The following is a 22,803-nucleotide window of genomic DNA, read 5'->3' as shown; positions in this document are numbered from 1 at the left end:
TCAAATAAATAATTATGTATCAAGGCTTCAAGGCAACGTCCATCTTGACAGCTTGACATTTGTCAATTGACATAATAATATTATGAACCTAACGGTTATGTAACCTTCTTTTCTACAAAAAAACTAGAAAAGAGCTGATAACTCTTAAACGGCTGCACCAATTTTTTTGGATTATAGCTAAGAACACTCTCGATCAAGCCACCTTTCAAACAAAAAAAAGTAAATTAAAATCGGTTCATTCGTTTAGGCGCTACGATGCCACAGACAGATACACAGATACACAGATACACAGATACACAGACACACAGATACACAGACACACAGATACACACGTCAAACTTATAACACCCCTCTTTTTGGGTTGGGGGTTAAAAAGTGATTTTTGTTTCTTGATAAGATCTATCTCAAGAGGTATAAATGACACATGGCTGAACTAAGTTAATCTTACTTGTTTATCATAAGGAAAAAAGACGATTTGAAATATTGTTACTATTAAATGCACGAGTTTTAAATACCATGGTTTTAACTATGTGATTATGCCATAACCTTTATACTTAGTTACTTGTAAGTGCAAATTGTAAGTATAGCAATTTACGAGTCATGGGAAATAATAGCAACGGTTTATGGGTGATCCCTGCAGGCTGCGTGTGCGCACACTCAATTATTTACTTAATTTGTATAGTAATTAGATAAGGCTAGCTTTAAGTTTTATTGTAATATTTTCAATAAAAAAAAAAAAAATTATTTACTATGCATTTCAATTGAGAAGACTCTTTCGTAACTCCCAAATTAGGTGCTTGTAGTTAAGTCGTCCGCCTCCTATTCAGGAAGTCAGGGGTACTAAAAATTTTAATTTTTAGGGTTCCGTACTCGAAGGGTGCCAACGGGACTCCGCTGTCCATGCGTCCGTCCGTCCGTCTGTCGGCAGGCTGTATCTCGTTAACTGTAATAAGTACAGAGTCCAATTTTCACAGAATGTGTATTTTTAATGCCGCTATAACAACAAATAATAAAAAATTCAAAATGGCTGTTATGAAAATTAAAAAGTGCAACAGACCAAATTGTATTCCGCAGATTTTTTTTATACCTTTAGAGATACCTACTAAAGAATCATATACGCTATTAGATGAGATGGACAAACACCGACACAGTCGGAAAAATGCTTAGCTATTAACATGCATTCAACTGTTGAATATGCTTAGGCTGCAAAAAGTCCATTTGCCAAATGTTTGCAAAGGCCTCAAAGAGTCACGTAAAGTCATATCCTTGGATTTTTCGATGGCAGAAAATCGACAAACAAACACAATATCACAGGAAGGTTGACAAAGCCTTTAATCATTATTAACACAGCCTTTTGTCCACAGGATGTAAAAGAAGAGTTGAACAAGAAGGAACATGCGGACAGCGATGTTTTGGAAAAGGTGCTCATGCACGTGGGAGAGCTGGGCCGCTACCAGAAGCTCCTGTTCTTGGCGATGGCTCCTTTCGGTGTCTTCTTTGCCTTCGTCTACTTCGTGCAGATGTTTATAACTGCCACCCCACAGCGGCACTGGTGTAGAGTGCCCGAGCTGGAGCATTTGGATGTAGAACTAAGGTAGGTCCATCAATCTGTCCACACAGCTTCCCTAGTGCGAGAGAGAATAGAGAAAAGGGAAGGTAGGTGCCTATACATAATCTCTTTTCTTTTTGGTTACGGAGAGCGGGCTTGTGTATCTTAAAAACCGGTCAAGTGCGAGCCGGACTCGCAACGAAGGGTTCCGTACCAAATAACACGATATAACACTATGTACTTTTAAATTTGCATGGCGGCCATTTCGAAATCCGCGATTTTATAGCAATACACACTCTGTCAAAATTTTAAACCAGTATCAGACATTTTTAGGGTTCTGATAAATAAATAATCTGCATTTATCAAGGTCGTAATATCGAATTGTGTCCAACACATGTTTTGTTATCAACGATAATACCTATCCTTGTTACTTACCTATCATGTTATCATACATCGATGGTTATCACGGAATGATCAGATGAATGATAGCTAGGTATCATAGGGGTATTCTATCACTATATAACGTAGTGATAAAAACTTTATAAGTTTTGAGCCTCAATACGTCCTCAACGGTTAGAAACCTAAAAGCCAAAAGGTCCAAGTTCAAACTTTTTTACCCTAAACCTTAGGTGATCTTTTTTTAAACCTTGTTGCTGATTGATGATTTATTCAATAAAATGTAGCTTAGTGCTAGAAGATAACTAAAAATGAGTGCTATCAATATTATTTCATTAACATAAACATTAGCAACATGGAAATAAAATATTTGCTCGAGTTAGCCTTGACACAAATTATTATCAATCGACGGATAAAGGGTGTCCTTTATTATCCTAGTGGGGCGTATGGCGCCACTTCGAGCGGTCTTGACTCTTCCGTACACCCTATCCTCGTAATGTCTGCCAGTAGAGTCATATTATATACCGCCAAGTTTTTTGGGCGAGCCACGCTTCCTCCTTCCCTGAAGAATTCAGTAGAGATTCTATTGGATCTCTATGATCTGTCTCGGTATAATCTAAAATTTAATCACTATCAATGCTTAGTTTCTTTCCGCCTCTTCTCAGTTGAATCTGCTTTCCGAGCCGGTGCGAGTCTTGGAATAGATATCATAAGCGACACAAGTTATCTTACATGAAAAAAATTCATTTCATGAGAGTACTTTTTACGTGACACCAACTAAATCAAGACGCTTAAGGATACCGATGAATTTCAGACGGAACCTCACGGCGCCACCAATGGGTGAAGAGTGGGAGCGATGTCTGATGTACGATGCCAACTGGACGCACGTGCTGCAGAACAACTCTGTGCTCGCTGACACGCCTACAGTGCCGTGCAGAAATGGATGGGAGTTCGAGCTTGGGGATATTCCCTATGAGACTGTTGTTAGCGAGGTGAGCATTCTGTTTTCTTGGGAATAATTTTGCTAGATCTCTCACTAGGTGGATCGATTTCATCGGACGAGTCGCAGGGTGCCACTGGATTCAGGCGGCGCAAGACCGTGGAGTGCGGAAGAGACCTATGCCCAGAGACAAGAGACCTATGTCCAGCCGTGGACGTCTATAGATTATGAAACACTTAATTTCAGCTGGACTTTGTACATTTCCTAGCGTTTGAAGAGAAAAGGGTATGTTGAGCGGAATGCTTCAGTTTTTTTAAATTAAAAAGTATAATATCCACCTACTTAATTACACCAGTCAAACACTTTTTAAAGCGGAGGTTTTTGAGATAGGGATTTAAGTAAATGGCAATAAGTGGATGAACAAACGCGCCATTGACTGGGCATCACGTATTGGTTTCCATATGAATGAGTCAGTCAGAGTACAGCTTCTCTTTTGACTTATCAAAAATATTATTAGCGAGCAAAGACAAACGAGCAGGCGGGTAATCGACCTACAGCGTTCGCTAAGAATAAATTTTACAGGTACTTTTTATTTTTCTGTATTTCAGCGAGGCTGGGTGTGCGAGTACGCCGGCTACACGCCTTTCGCTCAGACGATCTTCTTCGCCGGTTCCTTCGTCGGAGGCATTTACTTCGGCTGGATGGCAGACCACTTCGGCAGAGTGCCTGCTTTGGTTGGTAAGAATGTAACTATGCATGCCCACGTATGGTCTAAGATCCCCAATATCATCAACTTTTAACCCATGTTAAGTGTTAACCAAATGATTTTATGGATCATGATACCCACCTACTTACATAAAGGAACATACCGAAATGGGTCGCCCATAATGTTAACTGGTCAAACCTATCCTTAGTTGGAGTAAATAGGGTTTTAATATCTTTAGCAATATTTTGTTAGCCTAAGAAGATATAAGGTTGCCTAAGAAAATTGCTCAAGAGACGTAATGATTGGTTAATCCCAGAGATATTGAACGTGATAAAGTAAATAAAATAGAGAGAAACATTGTCGCATATTTGTAAGATAATCGGTAAAATGTAAACGGTAATAGCTTCTCTCTTTTAAGTTGTCTCTTGAAATGCTCCAGGACCTATATTTTACGCGCGAATTTCAAATGAAATGAATTTAGGAAAATATTGAATATTTCAGGGACGAATTTATTCGCCTTCATCGGCGGAGTGGCCAGCATTTACACGACGGGAATATGGGACTTCGCCTTCTGCAGGTTCCTCGTCGGCATGTCCTACGACAGCTGCTTTATGCTCATGTACATTTTAGGTAAGAAACCTGATAAAGATCTCGTGCTCGCATCGTATAAAATATACTTATTATGAGTTTGATTCTCAAAACCTTAATTTAAACCGTAAGTAGGTACTTACAACAAAAATAAACGCAACCTAAGTTAACTTCACATAATTATATTGCAGAAGTAAGTAACTTAACATATTATAGATGTTGAAAATGAAATATTTTATTGCACAATGCACACCAAAGGACACGAAAATATTACTCGGTACAACTATCGCTAAATTGCGATCTCTATCAGACAACCATGTTGTAAATATATTTTAGATTGTTCTCACCTCTTCTTTGCAAATTACACTACTTGAAAGCAATCTTCTATTTCAGTGCTAGAATACGTAGGTCCCCGCTACCGCACGTGGGTGGCGAACCTCTCCATCGCGCTGTACTTCGGCGGCGGATGCCTCATCCTGCCGTGGCTCGCGCTGTGGATCGGAGACTGGAGGAACTTGCTGTGGGCTACCAGTGTGCCCTTCCTGCTGGTCATTATTGTGCCTTTCACTGTGCCTGAGAGTGCTAGGTAAGTATCAAGATTATCTACATAAGTAAACTGACAGATTATTTGGTTCGAAGGATCAATAACGTTAACGTTTGATAATTAATTTCAGATGGCTCTCTTCTCGAGGGCGTGTCAACGACGCAGTTAAAGTTATAAGAAGATTTGAAAAGGTTAACGGGACAAAAGTTCCGGATGATGTTATGGATGAATTTATTGTAAGTGTTTAAGACTTGAAGTACATAAAAACATATTGAATTCGCGGTTATTATACAGCCATTTACATAAGGGCGATCCCTAGGCACATTTCTTGGGTCATGTGAGCCTTGTATGATACAATAACATACACTACAATAGTATATTTTCTTCAATCCTGCAGGTATCAGCGAGCCAAACACGGCAGACTAACGAGTCAATCAAGGACGTGTTCAAAAGCGGCCCACTCCGCAAGATGATGCTGATAATGGTAGTTGTCTACATGGCTTGTGCGGCCATCTTTGACGGGCTGGTGCGCATGTCCGAGGGTCTGGGCTTCGATTTCTTCATCACCTTCACTCTGACCTCCGCCACCGAGATTCCTTCGGTCACACTCTTGGCTTTCGTTCTGGACAAGTAAGGGAACCTTTCTTGTCATATTCATGACTTGTAATTGATTTCAGGTAAAAAGAGTTCGGACGACAATAGAGCGAATATGTGTCTGCGTATAGATAACTTCTGTTCCTTCATATTGTACAGAAAATGACAGGTTGAGTGATATTTGTGGAATAAGTAGGTAAACGTCTACGCGCTTCACTTTATACCAAAAAATAGATCGACAAATCTCCCAACACGCAGGTCATAGTTCTTTTTCATCACGCCAACTGTAGGTTTTATAAAGCTCTGATGAAGTCCTTGTAGGTTCTATATAATACCATTTTCGCAAGCTCAGTAGAATCTTTTTGAATACTGATTTAACCTCTGCTTCCAGGTGGGGACGAAGAATCTTGACATGCGGGCCGATGTTCACCTCTGGAGTTCTGATTCTAATAGCTGCATTTGTACCCAAAGGTAAAATGTGTTTAGTTTTATGGCACTTTGTCATAGGTCAGCGCAATCTGCATGTCTCAAAGTTTCTTGTATCTTTACCAGGCACTATTCATAATGTACACGTACAAATTTTCATAGCCACTGAGATACGCATAGCCCTCCTGAACTAAATACTTGCTTAAGAGACAAGAGTTCCTATATATTTGTAATTTTATTTTGTGGTTTCCTGCGGGGACTTTATCCTTGATCTTCTGACAAGTTCAGCACACGTGTTCGAGCAAAGTTTTCTGGTATATGTAGATACCTCATTCGTATTTTATTACTTTCTTTCCTCAGGTATACCCCAAGTAACGCTAGCAATAATGGCGCGTTTCCTGATCAACATGTCTTACAACGCCGCCATCCAGTGGTCGGCTGAGCTGCTGCCTACGCCGGTGCGCGCGTCCGGCTCGTCGCTCATCCACGTAAGCGGATACGTGGCTACGCTCGTCTCACCATACATTGTTTACTCGGTAAGGCCCTCCCTATCTCTCTCTGTCACATTCATCATTACTCATCGTGTCCTGTCGCGACTCCTTTCAGTTACTTATTAATCTCCCAGATTTTTCCATAACACTAAATTATGAGTACTATTATGTCAATCAGTCAGTTTATCACTTTATACATACTGTAAGGTTATTTTTAAAAAGTTGATTTGAGTTGTCAAAAATAATATAAAATTATTAATTTAGCTGATGAAGGTAGTTTGGTAAAATCGATATTTGGCTCATTCGATGTCATACAATCTGTTACTAGGAGGCCAACAAGATTGAACTTGCATAAATACGGGTGTTTTGAAGGTTTTAGTTCAGTCTCCTTCTGAGATTCGGAGCGATATCGCATATTTTCGGTATTTGGATTGTGAACTGAATAATTAGATGTTGTGATAGCAATCACGCTCTAATTAAATTATTTATTTTGGCATTAGTTTGTTTAGATTAAAACTCTCGGATAACCTTACACATTAAGGATCGCGCACATTGTGTCGGGCCGCAGCGGGGCGGGGCGGGCCGCAGCGCAGCGCAAAATGCGTACCTAGCACATTTGTGACGGGCCGGGTCGCATTGCATTGACGGATTTTGAGTACAGTGTACTGCCGGAATTAGTGTGCTATGGATAGCTCCGACGAAGAACTTTCGTTTTTTTGCCTGCTTTTAGAAGAAGAATTTAATGAACAGCGTAGACAAGAAGTTCGTCAAAAGAGAAAACGTAAAATATGGATACATCCCATTTGTTCCAAGAGAAAGATATTCGGCGAATACCATCATCTTTTTCCCGATCTTTTAGCAGACAAAAAGAAGTTTTGGGGATATTTTCGGATGACCTCTGATAGATATTTTCAAATACTTGAAATAATAAAGGAGGATCTGCATAAAAAAACTACAACTTTTCGTGAGCCTATCGGACCAGAAGAGCGGCTTGTGGTGTGTTTAAGGTAAGTTTCACTTTAGCATACCTAGTGATTATCCTTTTATCCTCCCATTTACATACATACTTATAAACACGCCTTTATCCCTAATGGGGTAGGCAGAGCGTAAACGACCTAATCCTCCATTTAATCCTGTGTAAATTGTATCTTAAATTGTTAGCGAGATCGTACGTAAGGATATTTGTCTTTTTAATAGTTAGCAGTGGCGCTAGTTAGGTATGTTTTCATTTTAAAGAAAAAAAAACGAAACACATAATGTCAATATTATATTATCACAAAATCACAGAACAAAAATCTTAAACTCTAGTAAAACTATTATTAATCAACATCTTCCATTTCTCTTTGTGTTTGGCTTCTTATTATCCCAAAATCACAGAACAAAAATAATCACAGTACAAAAATCTTAAACTCTAGTAAAACTATTATTAATCGACATCTTCCATTTCTTTTTGTGTTTGGTTTCTTTATCATCCCAAAATCACAGAACAAAAATAATCACAGTACAAAAATCTTAAACTCTAGTAAAACTATTATTAATCAACATCTTCCATTTCTCTTTGTGTTTGGCTTCTTATTATCCCATCATTCAAAATACCATTCATTGGTTATTTTGTTTTTGTTTAATAGAATTGAAAAAAGCATTTAATGCGTTATCATCAAGATCAATCTCTTCCTGTGTGTCAATATTATTTGGATTCACGTTTGTTGAAGTGGGTTTTATTGTTTGGTTTGGAGGTTGCGCATCAACATCATTTGGATTTACAACGATTATGGGCGACACGCTCTCTTGAGATAATTCTAATACATATTGTGGTTTAGACTTGTCCCTGAAAACCAACTCCTCTGCATCGGTAATTATTTTAAAAACTTCACGTTTTACACGAATTTGTACATCTTCCGGAAAATTTGAAACAGTTTCCCCCAAGTTCTTGAAAAAGTTTACTATTTTGTGTGATTCATTTTTATTGGCACTGTATTTTTTTTCTAAATACTCTTGCAATAACGAGTGTGTCGGTGAGAGCTGTGGTGGAGTATCTAAAGTTCTACAATTTCTTTTATAAGGACGAGGTGAACTGTCTTCTAAAGAACCAGGACGATTTCCTATAGTGCCTTGAGAAGTACCAGCAGTACTTGAACCAGGGCTATCACGGCTATGAATATCATCTAAAAGACCTCATCCTCATTACTTGAGTCTTGGGTAACATTATTCGGTGGAAAATTTGAAAAAGTTTCATCCTCGTTGCTAATATAAGGGTTAAGGAATGACAATAAATCTTCATATTTTGGTTTCTTAATATTAGTGGCAGCTTGTCCACTTTTTGTTTTCCTTAACTTTTTAGCGCGTCTGTAATTGTCTCTTATTCGTCTCCATCTTTCTCTGCAAGTTGTAGCTGTGGAAGAAAAAAATAGGTATTAGTGAAGTTAAAACATAAAGCATAAATAGGCTGATAATCATGCCATTAGGATCAGTCAAAAGATGTAAGATGTTTGAACCAAATTGCTTTTTTTGTTTCAGATATTTGGCAACAGGAAATTCAATGAAGTCATTAGCCACTACTTTTCGACTTGGTGAATCAACTGTTAGACAAATTATTTACGAGGCATGTACAGCCATATTTAAGAAGCTGTCATCTAATGTCATGCCCGTACCGACAGAAGCAGACTGGAAACGTAAAGAACAGCGTTTTAGAAGCCAATGGAACTTTCCAAATTGCATTGGGGCACTGGATGGAAAGCATGTTATTATTGAAGCACCACCGAATAGCGGTTCCCTTTATTTTTCTTACAAAAAAACATTTACTATAGTTTTATTGGCCTTAGTCGATGCGGACTACCGTTTTACAGTCATCGATGTTGGTGCATTGGGTAAAAATTCTGATAGCCAAATACTCATTAACTCTAATTTTGGCAAAGCTTTAATCGATGGACAGTTAAATTTGCCTGCTGATCGTTTAATACCGGGTACAGACATAAAGTTACCACATGTCATCGTTGGAGACGAAGCTTTTCCATTAACCAGACATTTGATGAGACCATATCCAGCAAATCAGTTGACAAATGACGAAGATAAGAAAGCTTTTAATTATAGGCTGAGTAGAGCTAGGCGTGTGAGCGAAAATGCTTTTGGTCTATTAGTGAAAAAGTTTAGAGTATACGAAAGACGTTTTTCGTTATTGCCGAAACATGTCAATGTTATTATATTAGCCACTTGTTGTTTGCACAATTTGCTGCGAAACGACATTTGCTACTGGTCTGAAGAGGAAGCTCAGAGAAATGTGGTAGCAGAAGCCATAACAGATTTGCCATATATTGGAGGCCATGCAGCACTAGACGCAATGTGTGTCCGTGATCAATTTAAAAGATATTTCGTATCCCCAACTGGTACTGTTGAGTGGCAGTCGAGGGTTATTAGAAGAGGTATGCGAAGAAACTAATATCTTGACACTAAAGTGATTTAAGCGATACTACCCGCTTACTTATAAAAAAACCTGGCCAAGTGCGAGTCGGACTCGCATATGACGGGTTTCTCTTTCTCATTTTAAGTTAATTCATTAACACGTTGTATTTGTATATTATATTACTTGGTCTAAATACTTTGTAATTTTCAAAAATGTGATTATTATTACATCACTATACAAGTGCGTTATGATAGTAATAACATAAGAAATGAATATATGACAGTGTTTACTTACCAGATTCTTTCATTATGTCCCCTATTTCCTTCCAAATATTATCTCTTCTTTGTTGATCATTGTAACGAGGATCTTGCAAATCATAAAGTTCTTTGTATCCTTGAACTAAATTAATCAAAAGTTCTTCATTCATTTTTCTGAACACCAAAGGAACACGAAAGTACCAAAAAATGCAAATATCGTAAAATGAACACGTCTGCGCGTGCACACCAATCCGCTTGCTATATAGCACACTGTTGACGGGGCGCAGCGGGGCGGGGCGGGCCGCAACGCACTGACGGAAATCCGCCGCGCAATAATGCGAGCCGCTGCGGCCCGACACAGTGTGCGTTATTTCATACAATTTGTATTGAAGCAATTTGAGCGGATTTTTGCGCTCCGCCCCGGCACGCTGCGGCCCGGCATAATGTGCTCAATCCTTTAAACTTGTGTTTTTTTTGTGTTGGTTTTGGAGAGGACATTCCAATAATTCGATAAAAATATTTAAATAATACCTGCTTTTCTGAGTGACGCCAATAATTCAGAAGCGGGACGTGTCTCACGTTGTCTTAATTTCGCTTTGGTATCTTTTTGTAAACAACCCACATTTGATTAAAATTTTTATTGAGTTTGATTTGGTGATTAAAATTTTTAGTTTTTTTTTTAATAATTTAGTCTTTTGTGAATTGGAAAGTAATTTGCAATTAGTGGTTCAGATTTTGTATACATCGAATGAGAAGTTAGTCGTTTGGATTTATTGTTGACTTGATATTAAAACTGAGAGTTCGGCAGTTCAGGGGTAGGTTTTAATGATTTGACGGAGGGCAGGATAGCCCATGATTTGGATTTGACTTAGGGCAAGGAAGCCCGCGACTGACATGACAAGATTATTTAGAAACACGAGGGCGTGTTAAATTCAGGACGGCCGAACTGTAAGGTTATTTTTAAAAAGTTGATTTGAGTTGTCAAAAATAATATAAAATTATTAATTTAGCTGATGAAGGTAGTTTGGTAAAATCGATATTTGGCTCATTCGATGTCATACAATCTGTTACTAGGAGGCCAACAAGATTGAACTTGCATAAATACGGGTGTTTTGAAGGTTTTAGTTCAGTCTCCTTCTGAGATTCGGAGCGATATCGCATATTTTCGGTATTTGGATTGTGAACTGAATAATTAGATGTTGTGATAGCAATCACGCTCTAATTAAATTATTTATTTTGGCATTAGTTTGTTTAGATTAAAACTCTCGGATAACCTTACACATTAAACTTGTGTTTTTTTTGTGTTGGTTTTGGAGAGGACATTCCAATAATTCGATAAAAATATTTAAATAATACCTGCTTTTCTGAGTGACGCCAATAATACGTATGTATGATTAATGATGTATATACATATAAATAAATAAAAAATAAAGCACTTGATTCCCATATCTCTAACAAAATAAAAATAAAATAAAATGTATGTTTATGAGATATGCGGCCCTTCTCGGGTAAAGGCCCCGTTCAACTTCTTCCATTGCTCTCTCTCCTTGCTAAAACCAGCTGGACCCTCCATCTAGGATCTTGGTATATACATATTCTGCTGTAATTGCTTCTAGTTCTTTAAAACCCACGTCAGGTAGTGGCGTTCTTAATATAAATGTAAGGCATGTCAGTGTAAACATCATACAAATGTTCATAATCAATGAATGACTACATAATTCAACCACAAATCTTTGAGTTGATAAACCTAGAGCCGCACTTACAGCTTTATACTCTCTCCCTCTCCTTTAAATTCTTTTAAATAATAACCGTCATCTGACTCATAACCGATTTGATTGTCATAACGTGCAACGTCAGGTTCTGCATATAATCATGTAAGACATGTCGAGGCAGACATCATACAACTGTTCATAATGATTAATGAATGAATGAGGGTTCAACCACAAAATATCTGTGAACTGATATCATTAGTGTCGCAGTCACAAGTTGCAAAGGCCTTACATTCTCCCTCTTGTCTAAAGCTACAATTCGTTTAAAATAATACTCAGTTTTAATTTTTTAAATATTGTCTTCTAGGAACGTGTATGGAGATCTCTACCGCTTCTCATCTTGGGTCTGATAGCGATGGTCGGGAGCTCAGTCAGCTTGCTGTTGCCAGAGACTAATGGAATGCAGATGCCACAAACTATTGAGGAAGGCGAGAAAATCGTCTCTAGCTATACGCTTTGCGGGTAAGAGCGGGGACCTTAAGGACGCCTTCTCACACAATCTTTTCCATCATTGGCTATATTATCTTCATCGCTTTTCAGAACACTTTTTCCGTCATTCTCCTGGGTGAATTCCTAAGACCTAGAATCATGCGAAAAAATTACAAGAAGTTTCTCTCTAAAGCAGAGCTCTCGGTTCACTTTGAACAAATTTTTTGATCGATCTTTATTTTTAACCGACTTCCAAAAAAGGAGGAGGTTCTCAATTCGTCGGAATCTTTTTTTTTTTTGTTAATACTTATTAATATTTTTTTACAGAAAAGCTGAAGACGTAGAAGTGGACAGTCCAGAAGAAAATGACAAATTAAAAGCTTTGATAACTTAACATTTTTATTTTAAGTGAATGGATAAAACTTTGCCGTCAAGTGGCTTATATTGCCGAACTAAATAAAAACAGGATAACTAAAGTGAATGTTAGTACCTAAACCTATGACATCAAATGTTTAGTATGCAAAAAATTGACCCACATCGTTATCTTCTAAGATAGATAGAGTAACTTTCAGTTATTAAAGTTTGATCTATGCTTTTGCTCTAAGCAACTACGATAAAGATGACAAGTACCTAAATTGTACTTACAGATATTTTTTTTATAAATTATAATTGGCACGCCTTACTCGTAGTATGGCATATTGTGGCTCAGAACTATATTTTTGTGTAACTATTTAAGTACCTTCGATTACAATCAAGCAAATAAATATTATGAGTATTAGGTACAATTTTCTGAGGTCAGCTTTAATGACCTTGCATTTCGAATACAATATGATATTATATCAATCACATGCATGAGTACTAGATTTCTAGGTTCTAAATCTAGTACGGATTATATAGTATGAATTGTCAGGGAGGTATATATGCATGTCAATTCATACTAGTACTTTATTTATTTTGGCAGAAAAATATTTTACTCAAAAATTTAAATAACCTACCTTAAAGAGAGATAGTCAATATATTCATATCAAAAAATAGTTATACGCGAAAGACACGTAAGATTGCACTATTTTTACAACCTAGCAAAGTAGGAATAAAAATTTCAAGTTACCACTTTAAGCATCTACTTATACTTATTTCCCTACTTAAAAAAATTCTGTGATATTGCGTCAATTTTAATAGAAATTTTATAATTATTTTAATGTTGTTTTAGATTAAGCTAATGAAATTATGCTTTTATGATAGATAGATAATGACTTACGAATTTAATTTAGCTACTTATTCCGTAGATAACGTTTTTTTTGTTAACAATTTTTGTTATTAACAGCATTTTATTGTTTTAGGTATGTTTCATTATATCAATAATATTTTTGTAAATAGGTAAGATTTATATATTTTTAACGTTCAATATTATAATAAGTCTGACTTAATTATAATCTGGTATATTATTTAAAAATAAACAATAATTTTAAGTTCTACTTAGTTTTATTTAAAAAGATCTAACCCGCTCGGAGGACCAACAAAACACAAACTGCATTTCAACTTTCATGATGTTTTTAGAGTTTGGTAAAAGAATTTAAATGAAATCATAACCCTTCCTTTCGGCTTTGCCGTAGTCGGGTAAAAAAAAACTGTTTGTACTGGCAAAGAAAACATTGAGAAAGAATTTGCAGGTTCTAAGAAACTATGTTAGTTTTGTTCAAATAACCATCATCCATTATTGCATATTCACAAAGTTAGAGTTGATAACATTAATTCCATAGGTCTGCTATTCAGTTTTGCTTCAGGACAGTGACACCCGTGCGTTTGGATCTGAACTTAATTGTTATGATACTATATTGTTACAATACTACTATATTGTTATGATAGGGTGCCTATCAGAATGACCTTTTGGCTAAAAGACAATTTACGTTACTGGCATGAAAACAAAGTGTCTAGTAAGCCAAAAGACAATTCAGCTAGATGACATAAAAGCAGATTACCCAGTCAGCAGAGAATCAACTTAGCTGAACGACATAAAAGCAGAATGAACAAGTAGCCAAAGTCTGGAATTGTGACCAGTCTGTATGATTAGAACACCTCATGGGTTACTATAAAGAATTGTAGTTCTCCAGTACTGTGTTAGTTTTGTATCCATAATCATCATCCATTATTACGTGTTCACAAAATGACTTCATAATATTGTTGATATACTGAGGTTCAATGGGATTTAGTGAATAAAAGCAAAAAATATTAATAAAACCACGATTTATTTCATATTAATATTTACAATCACGAAGGTTTGATGCTAAGATACATCTTGCCGTTGATGTTCTGCTTGACGGGGTTGATTCTCTTCAGGATCTGCGTCATGGTCTCTACAAGCCGCTCCGAACTTACACCCGTGCGTTTGGATTTGAACTTTGTGAGCAGCTCAGTTGTCGTCATCGGCTTGCGTGCCAGGTACCGCCGGACGGCTTCCTCTGTTACGCCGCACTCGCTGAAAGAAATTTCACCAATCAAAGCTTCACCATTTGAAGCTTCCTTAATATAGAATAATAAGAGCCTAAGAAAGAGAATGGAGCCGAATCTTTTTAATAACACACATTCAGCTTATGTCCTTTGAAATACGGTTGAAAGTTAGGTTATGCCACTCTATCTAGTGTGGAGTGGCATAACCTCAAAATGCAAAATAAGTTTTAGAAATTTGCTCTGGAGTCTATCGGCACGTACTACATATTATTCACACAAGTGTTCACAACATATTCTGACTTCTAACCAAATGACCCAAAAAACGTTATGGAAATAATATGCTCCTTATGTTTTCCAATAAGTTTCATAATTGCTTGTCGCTTGTACTCACGTGTATGAGGGATCGAGCTTGGGCCGCTTGGAGGGCGGTTGGTTGGCGTTGGCCGCATTGGCCGCAGCCACTGCGGCCATGGCGGCCGTAGGCGTCGGCGTTCCGGCTCTAGATGTGTTTGCGCTCCCCGACCCGCTCGCTCCGCCTTAAATCAAAATCATAACAAGAATTAACAATGCAATGATAGATGATGGCTATGGGACAAAATCAACATAGTATTTTAGAACTGCAATTCCTAAGAGTTGGTCATCTTTTTTTAAACATTTTAAACATGAATTAAGTTCAAATCCATTTTTCTTACCAGCATTTTTGTCAGTCCCGTTTTTAGACTTCCTTGTTTTCTTGTTGCTGCTTTCTGGATCTGTGTCCGAATCTGAACTGAACTCGCTACTCGAATCTGAAATAACAATTTCCTTCAAAACGAGAAATACAATGTGGGGTAAGTTTTTACATTTTTATGAATATGCTGTAATTCTGTCGCTTTTTGATGAGTTCATTACAGGTATAGACAAAAAAGAGACCAAGACAGATTAAACCGAAAATATAGGTCTGAGCAAGTAGATTAACAAGTTAGTCGCGAAAATAACTCTCCTATGTTCTTACTTCCTACCTTTTTAGTTTCACTTTTCCTTTTCTTGGTGAGTTTTTACACCATCTCCTCTCCTCTTCTGTTATATTTAACCTCTTGCCTCTACTCCTGCATCTGAGCTGATACCTATCAAATCAATTCAACCAACCAAACAATTTGTTTGGTATAAAATATAAATAGAGCGCATTTGACTTTGCTCACTAAGACACTGTTAGAACAAAACAGTGTTATTACACTGGCATAGATCTTTCTCGTTTTAACTGAAACTTAAGTCTGAGCAAAGTCAAAGTACGCTCTATAGATCTCAGCCTTAGTCTCATCTGGTTTTTTCTTCTTCTTGGCAAGATTCCTCTCTTCTTCTTCTTAAATGGTTTGACCTCTTGCTCCAATTTTTTTTTTGTTTTTTTTTTTTTTAAATTATATAGACTAGCGCTTGGCTGCAATTAGACCTGCTAGCAAGTGATGATGCAGCCTAAGATGGAGCGCGCTTGCCTAGAAGATGCCTATTCACTCTTGACTTGAAGGTACCCATATTATAGGTGGAAGGGAAAACTGATGCCGGAAGGGCGTTCCAAATCCTTTGATTCCTGAATTTGAGCTTATACCTACCAAATCACATACCTTTTTTTGCCTCATCTGGTTTCTTCTTCTTCTTGGTGAGTTTGCTGGCCCTCTCTTCTCCCTCTTTGGTAGGCTCATCTTCTTGCTCCGACTCCTGCTTCTGTTCTTGCTCCTCTTCACTGTCTTCGTCCGATGTTAGAAGTTTCCTGAATGGGATAATTTCGTATTAAATACTTTGACTTTGGAATTTTCATTTCTAGATTTCTGACAGTAATATTTCTTTGTTTGGGACAGTAAACAGGATATTATGATTTAAAACTATAACTTAAATCTATCAAACAAAATTAGCAAATATGTAATCAGCTGCAACTATTCACAGCTTAGCAATAGAACACACAAACGACCTAATTTAAACGGAAATTTAACACAAAATATGTAGGATAAAAAATTGTGAGCGTTAAAAGAAACAACGATAACCAAGTGGATGCCGGCCTCCGATTCGGGAGAGTCACGTGTTGATTTCAGGAATGAACCTTTAATTTTTCAGAGATATGTGCTTGTAGCGATTAAGTAAGTATAACTTGTTTTAATGGTGAAGGAAACGTCGTGAGGAAACCTGCATGTCTGAGAGTTATCCATGTTTTCAAAGGTGTGTGTTTGCCAATCCGCGCTTAGCCAGTGTGGTATAGACTATGGCCTAAACTTTTGTTATTCTGAGAAATAATTTGTGCTCAATAGTGGGCCGGCAAAGGGTAGGGATCATGAGATCAACATCAAGTACAATATAATTTAAACCCAAATATTTTTATTTCATGTAGGCCAACTTGTGGCCCTTGCGTTACGCTTGGGACTCTAAATTCGGCTTGGAATGCGAATTCTACTGAGAAGAGCCGGCAAAAAATTGTACAGTTACTATTTTCAAATGGTACTTTGTATTAAACCCCAAAGAACTAACCTTAGTGCATCTTCTTCTGCAACTCCTTTCAGTTCCTTATTTGTTTTAGTTTCATGGTCCGATTCACTGCAAAAACAAAGACAAATTACAAATACATTTTACGTAGCAGACTGCCACCCGTATTCACAAACGTTACTATGAGGTCTCATAGTGCGCTCGAACGCACAGTGTCCGTTCCACCAATCAGATAACTGTATCACGTCAATTTACAATGATCTGATTGGTGGAGCCTACACTATGCGTTCGAGCGCACTGTGAGACCTCATAGTAACGTTTGTGAATACGGCCTACGGTGTCTAGTGTTAGCAGAATCCGCATACCTCTCGGACGAGTCAGATATATAGTCCTTCTCTCTTCCTTCTTCGTCTCCGTCGTCACTATCCTCAAAAGCTTCATCTTCTACTTTCTTCTTCTTCTTGTTTTTGTTTTTTAAAGCTAAGAGAAGAATGCATGTCAATATAAGAACAAGAAGAACCAGAGTTTCTTGTGGAAAGCCGATAAGTGGCATTCCAAACCAGTGACTTGACAGTTCAAAAGAACTTGTTGAAGTTAGTTTGAATAAAATAATTCTATTTTTATTTCTATGTACCCAGGGCGCGTTTGGAACCCTCGCTTTATAGATTATATTTAATAAATGATTTGACTTTTGACTATAATGTTGAATAGGAGTTACATGCATTAAATACTTATTCAACTGTTGACATTCAAAAGATGTAGTGTATCTAATTTGAAATAAATTGTTTGAATTTGCCCACATTAAAATTTGTTTTGAAACATTCACTTACGTGCTCCTTCAGTTGGCATGAAAAAATTAAACAAAAATTAGTTTATACCGGAGAATTTGGTGAGGTAAAATTAAAAATATAATTTACTAGCTTATGGCCTTGACTTCGTCTGCTGGAACTACCCTATTTTACCCCCTCAGGGGTTGAATTTTCAAGAATCCTTTCTTAGCAGATGTTTATGTCATAGTAGTTATCTGCATGCCCAATTTCAGCCCGATGCGCCCGGTAGTTATCTTTTCTTTTTATATAATAAGATTTTTTACACTGGCCATATAGGTATTGCTTTTATATGGCACGCTAATATGATTGCACCCTAACCTTTTTTGTTCTTTTTCTTCTTAGCAGCGGCTTCCTCTTCGTCTTTCTCTTTCTCGCCACCTTCCGAATCCGATGAGTCGTCGTCCGAGTCGATCCATTCATCCATCTCTGATATCTTCAGATCTTAAAACAGAAAAATCAAATAATTTGACTGACGGACAAATCGCTCGACGATAGACATCCGTCCGACGTATCCGACGATAGACGTACCACCAAATAGATCTATAAATCACCCACTGCGCAGGTTTAAGGGCGATTATTTTAGTAGTACAGACAGATAGATTGAATTTTTGACTTCATTGTTTCCAATGTGCTTAGTATGAGATTTTACACCTCTTACCAACGTTGTCAGAATTCGAGCATCGAAACTTTTTCATCTGAAAGCTTTAGTTCAAACTTCTATACATTTACAGCACAGCAGATCCCAAGGCAGAAACCTAGTCAATTTAAACAGAATTTTTGATTTTAAATCCATGACCAGTAGGTCCATTTTATTGTGTTTTAAAGCTCGAATTCAAAATCTCATACTAAGCACTCTAATTTGATATCTAAAAAATAAAAATATCTATCAACGTAGTCGAGATGTGCTAACTCGTGTTATGGACACAGATAGACTACAGCGTTATGCCTACCTTTCTTGGCTTTGGAGCCCTTGGTCTTCTTCTCGTCGGGGTCGTCGACGTCGTCGGCCGCGCCGTCGCCGCACATGCGCTTGCGCAACATCAGAGAGAAGTAGTTGATCACTTTGTTGCGTCTGACAATAAGTAAGTTAATGTTATAATAATTTTAGGTTATTTTGTGATGTGGTGATGATAAAAAGAATACCTGACTGAGTTTGTTGTGGGCTCTTCTTATTCAGATCGACGTGATTTTTTGCATGGGTATAGTTGAGGACCTTGGGAGTCACATAGGCTATTATTTATCTCGGAAAATCAAAGAGTTTCCACAAGTTTTTTATCCAACCTAAATCCACGCGGACGAAGTCAAGAGTATCAGATAATGAAATATAATATTATTCTTACCTTCCAAATTCTTGTTCCGCCTCCTCCGCCGACAAAGCCTTATATCTTTGTATAGGTTGGAAGTTGTACCTGTAAAGAAAATGAAAATATTTATTCAAACTTAACTGCAACGCTATCATCATTGACAACCGATAGATGTCCACAGCTGGACATAGGGATTAGGACATCTATTGTAGGGATTTTCACACGCTACAGTCTTGCGCCTTTTGAATCCAGTGACTCCCTGGGACTCTTGATGTCATCTGTCCACTTAGTGGGGAGTCTGAAAACGCTGTCTTCCATTGCGAGGTCACCATTCCACCATCTTGGGATGCTTTTGGATCTATGTGCCCTACTCATTACCACTTCAGCCCCCCGATTGTGTAAGAAAAATGTATTCATGGTTATTGTTATCGTCACGAAATTCTGCCCTTCGATTGGTTAGTTCGCTGTTTACCTTCTTTCACAGCCAATCAAAGGGCAGAATTTCTTGACAATAACCATGAATATGTTTTTCTTACACAATCGGGGGGCTGCTTCACAACCCGTTGAGCTATATTGATTACTCTGGTTCACCTATGGGTCTACTCATTTCTGATTTGATTACGTAGAGAGACTCCAAGCATAGCTAACCTGTAGCGAGTTGATTTGTTATAAATGCTTCGATCACAATAATTATAAAAATAATTATAAAGGCGAAATTTTGTGTGTGTGGGTGTGTGGATGTGGCTGTGTTTATTACTCTTTCACGCGAAAACTACTGAACCGATTTGGCTGAAATTTCGATTTCGATTTCTTATATCTTGACTTAACACATAGGCTACTTTTTAACACGCAAAATCAAAGAGTTCCGGTGAGATTAAAAACCTATATCAACGTGGAGAAGTCACGAAAAAAATATATTTTTTTTTATTAAAGAATATTAGGCGTGCTAATCACGACTAATACTTCCCTTTCCCCTCCAATTAAGCGTAAAGCTTGTCCCAGGAGTGGGTACAACAATAGCGCAATGGGTGGGGATTGAACCACCGACCTTTCGGAATTCAGTCCGCTCCTCAACCGTTGAGCTATCGAGGATAATATGTATTTACCATTCTTGCAGTGGGTAAGCGTCGATGGCGCCGTCGGCTGCGTGCGTGAACACATAGTAGGCGGCATTTTCTGATACACCGCCTTCGCGAATGCCCTTGAATCTGAATTAAAATATTAAAAAATCAGTCAAGTGCGACTCAGACTCACACACGAAGAGTTCCGTGCCATTATACAAGAAAGAACACTTTCATTTTTTTTTCTTATGACAGCCATTATGAAATTTTTATTGCCACCATAACAACTAATATTTATAACGGTAATAAAAATTTTAACTTTCACAGTCAGCCTGGGAAGGTTTAGTTATGTGTATGGTATGGAGCCCTCGAAATAACATTTTTGATTGGTTAATGTTTCGTCGAACTTATCATTTCAGAAACTATTCATTGTATGCTGACCGTAATTTACTTTAAAACCCTATTAGAGAATTCTAACTTTTTGCCAGTCTTGCCCCCAACTTTGAGGATCCAGGGTTGGTCTTCAGGCTTGTATTTGCGGGAGATGATGCCGAACTTCTTCCGCCGCGCCTCCTCGCGCATGTCTCGTCCATACTCTGACCCAGCACCAAATCTAAAACAAGCATACACCTAAAATACATCGTTCAAAGGCTTCTGTTATAACGAATCAACATAATCGGGAAACAGAACCCTTAAATACGGAATTAATTAAAGGTGGAAACAAATTTTCGGACGCGGCTGACGTTTGCTATGGGTCCTTATCTAGATTTATACATAGTAACTACACTGAACTGTACAAAGTGTTGGATGTAAGTTGTGGACTTAATCAAGCCCGGACATCCGAGAGATAATTTAGCTGCGTCTCAAACAACTGTGCACACCTGAGTCGCCGCTTATGGACACTTCCTACAGTTTGTTTCCGCGTTTAGGGTTCTGTTTTTTCTATCTTCTCTGACACATGAACGAAAAAGTGAGCCTTATAGGTCCATGTGCCAGTTTATCTTTATGCCAAAGCCTTTTTTGACAATCTCTAATGATTTGAGGTAACAAACTAAAAATACTGAAAAATAAAACCTTACACTAAGTCTAGGACCTCATAAGGAGCTGTAAAAATTCAGATCAGGTTTGTAGTCTAACATATTAAAGTAATAATATAACTGTTCAAACTTCAAAGCAACTGAGACTAACTAATCATAAAAATATATATAGTAGATCAGTGTCCTATCATCTTAGGCGCAAAGGTTGGTATTGTGGCACAAGTGAAAGACTGCAAAAATCATTGTTCCAAATCCTGTGTAGATTATGTAAAAGATAATTATAATAGAATAGACCCCTCTCAAAACACAATAGCAGGTGGAGGGTGTATATTTACTTGGGCATGTCCTCTTCAATGCCTTTAAACTCTTTGATGTTATTTTCTCTCTCCATTTTGACATGTGTCCACTTTGCAAAGTCCACATTGAGGGTGGCATTAAACCTCATCACATGGTACTTCTTCTTTACATTCTTGGGCACTCTGATCTTGAACTCTTGAACATTGGCTGAACTCTATAAATATATTAAACAGTGGTAACATTTGGTTGTACTCAGATCACTAAATAAAATAGACAGGTTTTTTAGGGTTCTGCACCCCAAATGATAAAACAGAGTCCTATTAATGACACTATGCTATCTGTCTGTCTATCCAGGTACAGAGGGTCTCTAGCTCATAGATGAAATAAGTTACAAACCTGAAATTATGATATTTGGTGTAGAACATTGACCCAAAACAAAACAGTGCATTTCTGTGTAAACTGGGCAACTCAAGGTAAGTTGTCTAAGCAATTTTTTTGCTTACATATTAAATCAATAATCATATTCAGGGAATAAGGGTGTAATATAATAACCAGAAGCTAGCAAAAACTTAGCATTATTTGTGGTTTTTTGTGGTATCTTATCAGTAATCATCAATACCACCTGTGCAGTATCACCTGTCCTTATTTTTGCTAGCGTTTGAGTTACATGCGTACACTTATGCACGTATAAACGGCAGATAAACCAAAATATTCCCATCACTTTCGAAAACATGGAACATTTGAAGAGGATATTTGAATTTAAAAAAAATAAATTTTCAGGGTATGTACCTACCTTCTAAACAAGAATTCATGTCAAAAAAACTTTAAAATCTCACTGTTTAGTAAACAAATAATAATCACCGCCAAAGTGTTTAGAACCAGTAAAGTCAATTTACTACTACAAGATGACTACAATTAAGTAGTGTAAAAATATTTGATAAATAAGTAGGTGGGTACTTACCGAAGATCCTGGGGTCGTTGCCTTGAGGTCTGTCATCTTGAAGTAGTATAATGAATCACGACTTAAACGTAATCAAATCGTTATTTTGATATGCTCATGATCAATGATAAGGAAATTTAATTATTTTAAAATAATTTAAAGCAGAACTACACACTCACCCTACCTCTTGCTTGGCAAAATGCGTTTTGTTATTGCTTACATCAGTAGAACTTAGAACTTCTGTCACGTAACTTGTGGTATTGTTATTGTGTGTATAATATTATTAAAAATTTTAGCGAATTAGCATTAAATTAAAGGCATCTATTGTTGATGATCATTTGATCTC

At 37.4% G+C, this 22,803-nt stretch overlaps 2 protein-coding genes and 1 pseudogene across 3 annotated transcripts in view; 2 read left to right on the top strand and 1 right to left on the bottom strand.

The window, feature by feature from the left end:
- The window catches only part of LOC123864376 (organic cation transporter protein-like), a 36,193-nt gene extending 23,556 nt beyond the window's left edge, over window positions 1-12,637 (top strand). Inside the window, exons 2-12 of the mRNA XM_045904767.1 lie at window positions 1,365-1,594; window positions 2,760-2,937; window positions 3,494-3,623; window positions 4,093-4,221; window positions 4,573-4,765; window positions 4,854-4,959; window positions 5,121-5,353; window positions 5,709-5,788; window positions 6,104-6,279; window positions 11,968-12,122; window positions 12,417-12,637. Of these exons, the coding sequence (XP_045760723.1) occupies window positions 1,365-1,594; window positions 2,760-2,937; window positions 3,494-3,623; window positions 4,093-4,221; window positions 4,573-4,765; window positions 4,854-4,959; window positions 5,121-5,353; window positions 5,709-5,788; window positions 6,104-6,279; window positions 11,968-12,122; window positions 12,417-12,483 (1,677 nt within the window). The 3' untranslated portion in view covers window positions 12,484-12,637. The remainder of the gene's footprint in view (window positions 1-1,364; window positions 1,595-2,759; window positions 2,938-3,493; window positions 3,624-4,092; window positions 4,222-4,572; window positions 4,766-4,853; window positions 4,960-5,120; window positions 5,354-5,708; window positions 5,789-6,103; window positions 6,280-11,967; window positions 12,123-12,416) is intronic.
- On the top strand, window positions 6,813-10,182 carry LOC123864386 (annotated as a pseudogene).
- A 1,679-nt stretch (window positions 12,638-14,316) lies between the features above and the next one.
- Window positions 14,317-22,679, bottom strand: LOC123864377 (general transcription factor IIF subunit 1). Of its 2 annotated transcripts, XM_045904768.1 has the most exons (14): window positions 22,479-22,679; window positions 21,556-21,731; window positions 20,662-20,796; window positions 20,229-20,330; window positions 19,159-19,227; window positions 18,769-18,890; window positions 18,137-18,259; window positions 17,819-17,824; window positions 17,354-17,468; window positions 17,034-17,099; window positions 16,139-16,284; window positions 15,230-15,325; window positions 14,929-15,073; window positions 14,317-14,565 (listed from the first exon to the last, which is right to left on the bottom strand). In XM_045904768.1, exons 1-14 carry the CDS (start codon window positions 22,512-22,514, stop codon window positions 14,358-14,360), a joined length of 1,545 nt encoding a protein of 514 aa, XP_045760724.1. In that variant the 5' UTR covers window positions 22,515-22,679; the 3' UTR covers window positions 14,317-14,357. The 2 variants fall into 2 exon arrangements, with proteins under 2 accessions (XP_045760724.1, XP_045760725.1); XM_045904769.1 differs by lacking the exon at window positions 17,819-17,824.
- Between the last annotated feature and the right edge of the window lie 124 nt (window positions 22,680-22,803).

Source organism: Maniola jurtina, chromosome 4, assembly GCF_905333055.1.
Source record: "Maniola jurtina chromosome 4, ilManJurt1.1, whole genome shotgun sequence".
NCBI lineage: Eukaryota > Metazoa > Arthropoda > Insecta > Lepidoptera > Nymphalidae > Maniola > Maniola jurtina.
The sequence above is the reverse complement of the archived record's forward strand: the minus strand, read 5'-3'. Positions and strand labels throughout refer to the sequence as shown.

What these genes read in the sequence shown, in the direction of transcription:
- LOC123864377 (XM_045904768.1), bottom strand. Translation starts at nt 22,514, where the DNA reads ATGACAGACCTCAAGGCAACGACCCCAGGATCTTCG. An exon ending in GCTTACCCACTGCAAGAATG is followed by an intron (nt 19,228 to 20,228) that starts GTAAATACATAT and finishes TTTTCTTTACAG; the next exon opens with GTACAACTTCCAACCTATAC. An exon ending in GGGCTCCAAAGCCAAGAAAG is followed by an intron (nt 18,260 to 18,768) that starts GTAGGCATAACG and finishes TTCTGTTTTAAG; the next exon opens with ATCTGAAGATATCAGAGATG.